Source organism: Doryrhamphus excisus, linkage group LG3, assembly GCF_037039965.1.
Source record: "Doryrhamphus excisus strain RoL-2023G ecotype Guam linkage group LG3, RoL_Dexc_Guam_v1.1, whole genome shotgun sequence".
In the NCBI taxonomy this organism is placed as follows: Eukaryota; Metazoa; Chordata; class Actinopteri; order Syngnathiformes; family Syngnathidae; genus Doryrhamphus; species Doryrhamphus excisus.
In genome coordinates, this window is record NC_136359.1 from 1,239,674 (window position 1) to 1,252,006 (window position 12,333).

Sequence of the window (12,333 nt, forward strand, 5' to 3'; positions counted from 1 at the left end):
CTTGCTTCCTACGGGAAGATTGATGCCAAAATCCAACATTTTGTGTGTAGAATTAGTTCCAAAAGTGTGTGAGGTTGTGTGTTTTTGTATTTTGTGAAGCAATAAGTGGGTCTGTAAGTTTCGTTGTAACGTGAACCTTATCCAATGAGCGCAAGATGAATATTACGCAATATATATGACGCCAATCAAACTTCTGGCTGGGTTTGCGGCATGAAATTGAAAGTGGCGATGATGAGACTTTGACTTGTGTGTTTATGTGTGTGTCGTTGAATGTGCTTTACACGTACGCACACGTTTCTTGGAAAGCTTTCCTTCTTTCCTGCTTGTGTTTACTCTTTGGGACCCGAGCCAGGACTTGGAAGTACTCATAAACGGTATCTCATGTACAGTATCTGCCGCACAGGAGTGGGCGTCAAGGAAGCCAATGATTATGGAAAGTTCCAGAAGCGAAACTCTTCCACACGCTGATGGTCGCCCACCAAAATATTTCATCATCGTTTTAACCTCCATAAGTGAACAAAATTGGACAAAAGAAATTGTAAACAAAAGGAAAGTTAATTTCATTTAATTAATTAATTTAATTAATTAATGGAATTTAGTTAATTATTTTATTTGTATTTTATATATAATATATATATAAAATTATAATCATAATAATGCTTTTTTATTTTAAAATACAATTTTTAAAAATACTTTTTTAAAATTAATTTTTAAAATATTTTTTAATTTTTACATTTTTTTTAATATTTTTTATTTATTTTTTTATATTTTTAAAATATATATTTAAAATATATAAATATATTTTTTTCTATATTCTTGTTTGTAAATAATTAAAAATATTTAGTTTGGCTTAAAACATGTTTGAAATAAAATGTCATCAAACCTCAATTAAAAATAAAAAATTATTAAAAATTATTAAAAAAGATTTTTTTAAAATTATATTCTTTTTTTAAAACAACACACACACAAACACATATAATCATGTCATAATCATATTCCTATATATGTAATAATGAAAGTTCATATTAATATTTAAAATGAGAATGCACCATTATACTGTACATATACTGTACATATGTATGTATATATAATACATAATATATGAACTGTATTATATTTTACATTATATTTAAAAGTATATAAAATATACATATAAGTATTTTACATGAATACATTACATGATAATAATAATAAAAGAAGTGAAAGTGAAGAAGAAGATTGGCCCCTGATAAGACTTCCTGGTTTCATGGAGGCGGAGCCAAGGACCCTAGGGCTGATGTCGAGCGATGACATGTTGACATTTTATGATTTCTCATAAAAGGAAACTTTTCAAAGTGAAAGCAAAAGGCTGAAACTGAACAATGCGGCCTTCTTGCTGGGGGGGAACCTGGCAGATGTCCCAACGTGACTCTTTGGGTGGGTGTGCTAGAGGCCACGGTTTGATTCCTGGAAGAGTCCTTATCGACCCATTTTTCTTCATTTTTATATTTTATCATCTTCATCTTGTTAATATTCTGACTTTATGCGTATAAAATTTCTTTTTTTTTTATTTTTGCTGTTGTATTTTTAGAATGTGCTGTGGGACACAAATGGCTCCCAGGCCGCTCTTTGGACACCGCTGCCTTTAAATGCACCTAACCGCTTTCATTGCTTACTGCTATTGATATCCCAATATTTCTTTTAGCTAGCATTGTTAAAACACATGTAAATCATTGTTTTCTTAAGCTATGTTATACTCAAAAGGATGTTTTTTGGCATGTTAAGAAATCATCTTGGTAGGTGCTAGCATACTACCGGTTAGCATTTTGGCCATTTTCGTATGCATTAACTATGGACTTAGCGCTAAGTGCTAGCGTGCTAATGGAGTTAGCGTGCTAGCGTGCTAACTATCACCATGTAACCAACGGAGGGAGTGATAACACAACCATGGACAGCAAATGGTTGCTTTTAACAACCTTGAAGTCATAAAAGCGAATGTAAAATCTTATTTTAATAAGAGACGTTTTCGCCTTTGCGTAATTTTAAGACTGGCAACATTAATTGAAGCGCTAGCTCGCGACAAACGGAAGTACATTAAATGGGGTTTTAAATAAAAACGGAAGCTTCACTTTTGTTTGGCGGTACAGTACACCGATTAGGTCATATAATGGCGGATTCGACCCGGAAGTCGAAGCTTCTTTCTCGGTCATGCTAACACACAATCAACCAAAACTTCAAACTTTGAAGGCGAGTATGTGTTTTTCTATTATGAATTGTATTTATTTGTCGTTCGTGTTGTTTAGCGAACCGCTGCTTAGTTACAGAAGTTTGCTCAAGACTATCTTCCAGGCGAATTTACAACGCGATGCAGAAATGTAAACAACCACTTTCCGTCTCCATCACGTCAATGCTACGCCTACTTATAATATTTGCTCTGTTTCTATGATATTCAAAGGTCTAGAGTTGTTGTTATATCTCAAGACAAAACCTAATCCTTTTATGAAGCGGCATTTAAAATGAAAACACTGCAAAAAATGAATGCAGTACACTTTGTGACCAGAGGTGGCAGCACCGAACTGAGGCTACTGGGGTGAATTGAGCGGTACTGCAAATTTTAGTGTATTAGATATCGTGTACATACAGGGACATGCTGGAGCCTATCCCAGCTGTCTTCAGGTAAGAGGCGGGGTCCACCCTGGACTGGTGGCCAGCCAATCACAGGGCACAACCATTCCCACCCACATTCATACCTACGGACAATTTGTAGCGACCAATGAAGCTAGCACCTTTTAGGAATGGGCGAGAACTTGCAAACTTGCAAAGTGGGAATCGAACCTGTGTCTCCTAGCCTGTGTCCGTGATGACTGGTAAAATGTTACTATGCTAATGTTAGCATGCTATCACCTAATGTGATAGCATGACATGTTTATACAGGATTTGACCTATAACAGTTATTCCCAAATTTTCGAAATTGTTTTTATTGAAAAATATTTTTAAAAAAATATTTTTTTAAAATATATATTTTACGTTATTATAATATATATTTTAAAATAGACATTTTTTAGATTTTCAAGTGGGCTCTGAGTTGGTAAAGTTTGGGAACCTCTGACCTATGAAAAGGACAAAAATGTTACTATGCTAATGTTAGCATGCTGTCACCTAACGTGATAGCATGACATGTTTATACAGGATTTGACCTATGACATGTATTCCCAAAGTGTGGGACGCGGGCCCCTGGTGGGACACGGTGGTAGTGCAGGTGGGCCATGAGGTCTTTAAAAATATGATTCATTTTTGCAAATATTTTTGAAATTATTTATATTGTAAAATCTTTTTAAAAAAATATTTAAAATATATATTTTAATATATATTTTAAAATAGACATTTTTAGATTTTCAAGTAAAGTTTGGGAGCCCCTGACCTATGAAAAGTACAAAAATGTTACCATGCTAACATACCACTATGTGTTTATTGAAATACCATGAGTACACATGAGTCGTCCTTTGAAGTATAAAAAAGACACAGTACGACATGTCAATCAGAAAGTGACTTGGTATGAACTCCAGAAGGTGCTAAGGTGCTTTTGGACGACTGCAGCAAGAGGAAGACTCCCCTTTAGGCCGAGGCGTCGTCTTCCTCCCGCAGCGGCTTGTACTTCTCCGCGTGGTCCAGGCTCTGGAAGAGAACAACATCACATCGGACATGTCGCTCTTCAAGAAACAGGAAGTGGCGTGCCGTTCACCTTCTCGTCTCGGCGCCTCAGAGCCTTGATGGCGAGCACGGAGGCGGCGATGGTGAGGCAGAGCTCCATGACGGACAGCACTATCAGGACGCCGTTGATGCCTCTCAGGAGCACCTCATGAGAACCACAGAAGGTGGGGCGTTTTAATATCAAAGATCCTCTATATCAGTTCTCTTTTTGAGGTTATTCCCATCGTTTCTTCTCGTTGCGACTTTGCACGCGGTCAGAATCACACGGATTCCTTACGGCACACTTACAAGGACGAGGTGCTTTCCTCTAATGCACTGGTTCTTCATGAACACCTCACGGTCGCTCATGGTCGGGCTGGGGGTGGGCTTTGTCCTCCAGTAGTAATCGTACTCGTCCTCGCAAAAGCGCCACATCCATATTTTGGCCATGCTGACGGAGTAGAGCGTGATGGAGGCCACTGAAAAGGCGATCCCTGACAAGTTCAGCATCGCGTTGATGATGACCTAAAGAGAAATATGCTCATTTGGCATCCGCAAAGCATGCCGGGTAATGTCATTTTGGGGAGAACGCTCACCAGACACGGACTCGGGTACCTCTCGGACAAAATGCAGGCCACACCGAATATGATGAACTGGAGAAGAGCAACATGACGTCGTGTTAGCATCCCAACGCTTGCGGAGTGACGTCAAAAGCTCACCAATCCTCCCAGCCACTCCGGGAATGCAGTTTCACTTATCTTCCACCAGGAGGCGGGTTCCGCACACAGGAGGATGACGCCCAGGCCCACGTGGAGCAAGCCGACCATGATCTGGAGAGCCTAGGAAGAAGGACACCGTGTGACCACACCCATATCAGGCTGGACCACTCCCCACTTGAAATCTCACCCCGAGCGCAGACTGGGACCGTCCCATGACCGTCCTCAGGTGCTGGGACACGGAGCAGCACACGGGGCTGTAGCAGAGCCCGCACAGGATTTGACACAAAGGGGGCCAGCGGCTTTTGGGGTTGGAGGTCAGCGTCATGACCGTAATCCCGTCGGCCCGAGCCAACGACACGGACATCCTGGGGAGGGAAAGCGACACGTTCACATGCATTGGCGTGGGACGCCATCATGGAAGATGAGAAGCTAATGTTCATGCGTCAGGCCGAGGGACAGGGAGATTTCAGGAATAAAAATCGTAAATTTAAGATTTATTTTCTATTCATTTGTGAATTTAAACCTATTTTCGTGACAAAGAAAAAGTCGTAATATTACATTTGACCACACAGAAAAGTTGTAAGTTTACAACTTTTTTTTACATTGTACAATTTTGTACAAAAAAATTAAAACTTTTTTGTAAATTCACAAGAAATTGTATGACAAAAAAGTAACAATTATTATTATTACAAACAACTTTTTTCTTGTAAATTTCTGAGAAAAAAACGTACGAAAAATAAAGTTGCAATATTACCTTTTGAGCCTGTTTTCACTCCACAAAGTCATAAATGTACGACAAATGTACGTCGTACACGTAAATGTACATAAATGTACGACAAAAAAAGGTTTCAAGAGAATAAAAGTTGTAAATTTACTAATTGTCGTCTTGTAAATTTATGAGAAAAATTGTACATTTTTAGAGAAAGACGTCATACTTTGTCATAAGTTGTACATATATTTCTGACTTTTTTACGAGACTAAAAGTCGTAAATGTATGACTTGAAGTTTTTTTTACAAGAAAAAAGTATTTATATTACCTATGACAACAGTCGTAAATGTACGACTTTTTTCTTGTAAATTTTCCAGACAAAAGATTTCAATTCTTATAAGAAATAAAGTTGTAACATGACCTTTGACCCCATTTTTATCCCACAAAAAAGTTGTACTTTTACGACTTTTCCCCCATAATAAAAGTTAAACATTTATGATTGTTTCCTTGAAAATGGACGAGAAAAAAGTTTTATGAATTTAACAAGAAAGTCGTAACATTACATACCATCCTGTTTTCATTCCACAAAAAGTCGTAAATGTACAACTTTTTTTCTCATAAATTTAAACTTATAATGATGTCATAATATTACCTCATTTTCATTAAAAAAAAGGCAAATGTACGTTTTTTTAAATGAGAATAAAAGTTGTAAATGTACAATTTTTTTCTTGTCAATTTACAAGAAAAAAGTTCAAAATTTTTAATGAAAAAAAGTCATAATATTACCTATTATGCCATGTTTAATTGCCTAAAAAGTTGTAAACGTTTTTTCTGGTAAATTTATGAGGAAAAAAAGCGAGAAATAAAATAGTAATATTTTGACCCCGTTTTCATTCCATAAAAATAATGAAAACGTTCACACATGGCTCCGTTTGCGGTCAGTCATGGTTTCAAATGACTGAAATGTCGACATTTTGACTTTATTATGGTTTAAAATGCTATTTTCACTTATTTGTATTGATTATTTTTAAACACTATATCTGTTTACAATGTATTCAAAAGTTATTCATTTCAATTGATTGAAATTAATAATTCAAAAGAATAATCTGATTAATTTATGAACTAATTAAATGCCTTGTATGGCTTACGCTATGATATGAAATACAGTACCTTTTGTAGTACATGATATTTGATCGACACCAAAATTTACAGTATCACCCACGCCCTGTAGTCTCGATGCTCGGTGCTGCCACCTCTGGTCACAAGTTGTACTGCATGGTTCTGGTATTTACATTCTAAATACGTCCTCTTAAGATTATTATTTTTTGTCTTGAGTTATGACAACAACTCTAGACCTTTGAATGTCATAAAAATTGAATATCTAGTATTATGAGAAAGGGTGGAATTGAAGTTGTGGAGACAGGAAGTGCTGTTGCGTGGTTGTTTACATTTGTTGTCGATGTCGTTAAAAGTGGATCGTCTTGTAAATTCGACTGAAAGACATCATTAAAAGCACATACTTGCCTGTTTAGGTGCGTTTCTGCCGAATGAAATCCAAGTGAAATCAGTCGAATTCCGAGTTTGAGATCCTGAACGACTGCGTGTTATATGGCCGTGGAAGAAGCTCTACTTCCTGGTAGCCCCTCCCCTTTTATGACTTCATGGTACATTGGTGGAGTGTGAATCCGGGCTCTGCATCCTACCAGGCCAGTCGCCTTCCGGTCTACGAAGGCCAGACGTTCGGAGGCTCCTCCTCCGGCAGTGAACCAGCCTGGTGAATCCATTACTATTAATATTACTACTACTATTGTATAGTAATAGTAATAGCCAAACAAAAGCGAAACATCCGGTTTTATTTTGAAACTCATGTTCTACTTCCGTTTATTCCGCCACTAAATGCTGCCGATCTTAAAAGCAAATACGTCTCTGCTTAAAATAATATTTGCGTGATAAATGTTAGTTTGTTGTTAAGAGTAAACTAATCGTCAAATGTAAAGCTCTTCCGAAAATACCAGGACTATATTTGACAGGGTGTATTCTTCCTTTCCTCCGCTAGATGTCAGCGGTGTTCCTCGGCATGTCGTCCGGACTGCTCGGATCCACCGGAGGATGCTCCCCGTTCGGACGCCGCTGGGACGATCATCGCTTGTTATTTGGATGTTGAGGGGAGAGAAAAATGGCCACCGGCGATGAAGGAGCAGCGGGCGCCGCGATGACTCGTGGACGAACACGTCGTATGTAACCTATGGAAGGACATGGAGGGCCCCGCCCGGAGCTTTAATCGACGCACCGCAGTCTCTCATTCCGGGCCGAGTGTTTTCCTGTGACCGCTGCTGGCTGGTAAGTGGCCGCTTGCTACGCGGAGCTTAGCTAGCTTAGCGCCACTAGCGGGCGACTTAGCATAAACAAGGACCGTTTTGTTTTTCTCGTTTGTTTATCGTCGCGTCTGTGCGGTGTTGTGTTGTGTTGTCCTGTTGACGTTATTACGGAGGAAGACTCTTTTGCGTGTCGTCTTTGTGTGAAACGGGAAGTCAACGTGACACTTAGCCGGACAGCGCTTACAGATGATGCTAGGAGATCAGCTGGTGGCTAGCTAACGGACCCCCGTCCAAGCTAACTGCTTCGGGGTCTCGCTGCAACAATGGACTTCGAACCAAAGGGCTAGACCGACTGATTAATCCGATGTGTGGGGGACGGTTACCGTGACGGTACCGCAGAATGTTCCGTCCGGTGATGGGGGATTCGGTTCGGTTGTGACGTTACCGAGGAGATGACTGGCATTTCGTAAAGTCAGCCAACGTCTTTATATTTGAAGCAGAACCGAGCCCAGTCAGGTGGAACATTTTGGGGGGCTAATCTGTTGTGTGTGTTTGTGTATTTGTGTAACACAAACATATAATTGTTGACACGCCTAAAATAAATATTTGATGTTACACGCATGACATATCCAGTGTTATACCTCTAATGCAAACACAAACATTTGGTTGTTTACATGTGTCAACACACCTAATACCAATACATGATGTTACATGTATGATACACATATTCGGGGCACTTTACAAGTGTACTCTGCCATGAGTGTATTATACACACATGTAACATATTAACAGATTGCATGTATTACAGTCTAGAAACCCACCAGGCGTGACATGTAATGCACGACAACGTAACGTGGATGATGGTGCAGACGATGCGATACCACGCGTCTAACAATGGCAGAAACACTTACAGACTAGACATGCGATAAAAAACATAGTAGCGTGTGATTGGAACATGAGGCGTTACATATGTTGCGACACGTGCATGAGTAAAGCGTATAATGGAAACTTGTGGCGTTACACGTGCAGCAGTAACAGTGTTGGAGGGTGTTGACTTGCATGATGGGTAAACGGGGCACCACGCATACAGCAGTAACATATTAACATGTTACATGTCCATTGAAAGCATAGTAATGTGTCTAACGGAGACACGGGGCGTTACACATGCAGCAGTAACATATTGACGTGTTACATGTCTAACGAAAGCATGCTAACGTGTGTCATAGAGACACAGGGCTTTACATGTGGAGCAGTAACATATTGACATGTTACATGTGTAATGAAAGCGCGATAGCGTGTGTAATAGAGCAGTGGGGCGTTACACATGTGGCAGGTAACATATTGACATGTTACATGGGTAATGAAGACATGGTAACATTTGTAATAGAGTGTTGGGGCGTTACACATGGAGCAGTAACATATTGACGTGTTACGTGTGTCATGAAAGCATGGTAGCGTGTGTAATAGAGCCATGGGGCGTTACACATGCGGCAGGTAACATATTGACATGTGTTATGAAGACATGGTAACGTGTGTAATAGAGACATGGGGTGTTACACATGGAGCAGTAACATATTGACAAGTTAAGTGGCTATTGAAAGCATGGTAGCGTGTGTAATAGAGCCATGGGGTGTTACACATGCGGCAGGTAACATATTGACATGTTGACATGTCTAATGAAGACATGGTAACGTGTGTAATAGAGACTTGGGGTGTTACATGTGAAGCAGTAACATATTTACATGTTAAGTGTCTATTGAAAGCATGGTAGCGCGTGTAATAGAGCCATGGGGTGTTACACATGCGGCAGGTAACATATTGACATGTTGACATGTCTAATGAAGACATGGTAACGTGTGTAATAGAGACTTGGGGTGTTACATGTGAAGCAGTAACGTATTTACATGTTAAGTGTCTATTGAAAGCATGGTAGCGTGTGTAATAGAGCCATGGGGTGTTACACATGTGGCAGTAACATACTGACATGTTACACCTGTAATGAAAGCATGGTAATGTGTGTAATAGAGACGTGGGGCGTTACACGTGGAGCAGTAACATTGACATATTGGGTGTCTATTGAAAGCATGCTAGCGTGTGTAATAGAGCCATGGGGGTGTTACACATGTAGCAGTAACATATTGACATGTTACATGTGTAATGAAAGCATGGTAACACGTTTAATAGAGCCCTGAGGCGTTACACATGATGCGTTTCATGTGTCATGCAAAGATATGAGCAGTTATTGAGTCATGTGAAGCTATGTTATTATGTCACACATTCAAAATGCGCCCCTGGAGAAGCCCCCCCCCCCGACCCCGCCGCCCACCCGCCACCCCATAGAATGTGTGTATGTGTTTCTCCTGCTGTCACACAGCAGACATTGGCGTGCTGGTTGTTGTGTTTTCTCGAGGAGAAGCGTCTCCAAACCAGGAGAGGATAAACGTTAATTAGCGCCCAGGGGAGCGTCACGCTTGTCACCTGAGCCAGCTGAGCCCCCAAAAACACATTTGTAACGTGCACACACAACATATACGGTGTGTACAAATCCAGCGTTTGTGTATTGTTCTTATCCACATGAAATGCAGTGCTTGTTTGCTCCATAGCGGTTTCAAATCAGGGCCCATTTCATCACCAATCAGGTTGCAGCAGTCGAGAGGCAGGCGAGGAGCCCTCGGGTTCTTCTGAACTGGTTTCCCCGGACGCCATGGTAATGCCGTCGTTATTCAACTTGCCGCGGGTGGAATGCGGAGAGGGAGATAGCAAAGCGGAGCGCCGAGGTTCGTGACCTCATTTCCTACCGGGGAGTGGGCGTGGCCGCGGCGGAACGCCACCTGATCCGGGTGAGACCAAGCGTCAAACCCCGTCACAACAAGCGGCGACAAAGACCAGAGCTGCAACAGTAGGCGGCCGCGGTGTCGACTTACTCGCCCGAGGACGCCTCCAGCCGGAACGACCGGCGCAACGTGCTCGTTTAACCGTATCAGGTCATCCATAAACACATTATAACGGGACTGGATGCCAAGGTAGCTTATCTTTACAACTTGGCGTCACACCCACCACAGAAGAAGACATTTGTTTCAAATTCAGCCTTTTTTTCCTCCTTTTTCCTTCTTAATATTTTGACTTTATTTTGGTACAATGACAGCCGTTTCCAGTTTTTCCCTTGGAATTTTTCTTCCCGTAATATTGTAACTTTCACCCACCCTCATTTTCCAAGAATGATCATTTTATTGTATTTTGTGTCTCATAACATGACGACTTAATAGTCTTAATAGTTCAACAATATGCTGCTACAATATTCTTGTAAAATTATTATTTTCTTTAAATATTTACAATTTAATCTGATAAAATTACAGCTTTTTTCCCATAAATTTTTTTTATTATTTTAAATGTCTTCTTGTAAGATTGTAACTTTATTCCCGTAATATTTGGACTTTATTCCCATAATATTATTACGCTCTAAAAAACAATTTTGTTTTTCTCATAATATTATGACTTTAAAAATAGAACCTTTTTATTTATTAATTCAATATTATGTTACTAAAAATATATATATTTTAAATCATAATATTATGATGTTATTTTATAAAATTCAAACTTTTTCTCATATTATTTAGATTTTATTCCTGTAAAATCACGACATGTTTTTCTTTCTGTTAAATTCTTAAATTCTGTGAAATATTTTTCTCCTCAAATTATACTTTTAAAACGTGCTGCAGGCCACAATTGACACCCAGGCCGCACTTTGGACACCCCTGCTCTATCATGATCCCATTTCCCATCCTATTACGGAGGAAAAGACACAAAAATGAAAAAACGGCTTTAGTGCTCCAGTACCGTTTATTCGTCTAAATGGTCTGTTCCTCTTGGCACATTGGCCACTTGCCTCCACCCCACCGTTGTCGGAGGGGGCGGGGCCGGGGGGGGGGGTCAGCTGCACCAGTCCCTGCAAGCCACACACACACACACACACACACACACACACACACACACACACACACACACAGTGGACCGGCTGGCGAACAAAGCCACTGGCACTGCCATGTCTCCGCTCTTAGCCTCTCCCCCTTCTCGCACCACCGTGAGGGGGGTGGGGGTGGGGGGGAAGGCATGACACCGCCGTCGCTGCCGCTCCTCGTCAGAAAAGGCATCGGTTTTCCGGGATGCGACCGCCTTTAGAGAAAGATTACAAGAATACACCGTACATCCTCCGTCGCTGAGTCGAGATGCTGGCCGGGCACCGAGAGAACAGCAGGTAGGAGAGAGAGAGAGAGAGAGAGAGAGAAAAATAAAAACAAGCTGTCTCCGCGGCGACGGAGATGTTTACTGTTGCCAGCCCCGGTTTGCGTCGTGTGAGTCGGCCATGTTTATTGTTTTTGTGGCTCCCGTAGAAGGCCGCACCCATTGGCGTTCATACTCAACACGTACGGCAGCATCAGCATCAGATGACGACGATGATGATGATGATGATGATGACGATGGTGACCATCATGGCGTCACTAAAATACCACTGAAGTACTTTTACTACTTACTACTAATTGTCGCATGTTTGGTGCCAATGAGGGTAAAAATGCCAAGAACAGACCATGGAGTGAGGTTCCCGGGCTGATTAAGTTAGCGTGTGATGAAGTTAGCACGTGAGGACCATGGCGACCCTGGCGGCGTTTCATCGGCCGGACTGACTTTGACATGCTGCTGGTATTTCTACTGCCAGCGTCACGGCTTTGTTTTTCTACACTTTATAGGTCAAGATGTTTAGCTCTGAGCCTCAGCTTCCTCTGGTTTTCCGGCGTTCTTGTTGGGGTTTTCCTTGTTTTATCCCATTTTCAATTTACTGGAGAAAAACTACTCGCAGCTTTACTCATTTTTGGCATTTTTGGGGAAAATTCCAATCCTATGTCTTATTACAGTTCTGCTT

At 40.8% G+C, this 12,333-nt stretch overlaps 2 protein-coding genes across 3 annotated transcripts in view; one reads left to right on the forward strand and one right to left on the reverse strand.

The window, feature by feature from the left end:
• Positions 1-3,413: 3,413 nt before the first annotated feature.
• LOC131127905 (uncharacterized) lies at positions 3,414-6,773 on the reverse strand. 2 transcript variants are annotated; one of them, XM_058070233.2, is made up of 7 exons: positions 6,622-6,773; positions 4,576-4,753; positions 4,389-4,508; positions 4,266-4,322; positions 3,979-4,194; positions 3,722-3,835; positions 3,414-3,654 (listed from the first exon to the last, which is right to left on the reverse strand). In XM_058070233.2, the coding sequence occupies exons 2-7, from the start codon at positions 4,750-4,752 to the stop codon at positions 3,595-3,597; spliced, it is 744 nt and encodes a 247-aa protein (XP_057926216.2). In that variant the 5' UTR covers position 4,753; positions 6,622-6,773; the 3' UTR covers positions 3,414-3,594. The 2 variants fall into 2 exon arrangements, with proteins under 2 accessions (XP_057926216.2, XP_057926217.2); XM_058070234.2 differs by having other exon boundaries at positions 6,618-6,759.
• A 4,649-nt stretch (positions 6,774-11,422) lies between these two features.
• Positions 11,423-12,333, forward strand: part of wdfy3 (WD repeat and FYVE domain containing 3) — a 48,827-nt gene continuing 47,916 nt past the window's right edge. The window contains exon 1 of the mRNA XM_058070190.2: positions 11,423-11,670. Coding sequence (XP_057926173.2) covers positions 11,642-11,670 — 29 coding nt within the window. The 5' untranslated portion in view covers positions 11,423-11,641. The remainder of the gene's footprint in view (positions 11,671-12,333) is intronic.

Bases quoted from the DNA above. Each gene is read 5' to 3' on its own strand.
- LOC131127905 (XM_058070233.2), bottom strand. From the start codon at position 4,752: ATGTCCGTGTCGTTGGCTCGGGCCGACGGGATTACGGTCATGACGCTG. The intron at 4,509-4,575 runs GTGAGATTTCAA...CCTTCTTCCTAG, and splicing joins GGTCCCAGTCTGCGCTCGGG to GCTCTCCAGATCATGGTCGG. The intron at 3,655-3,721 runs GTGAACGGCACG...GTTCTCTTCCAG, and splicing joins TGAGGCGCCGAGACGAGAAG to AGCCTGGACCACGCGGAGAA.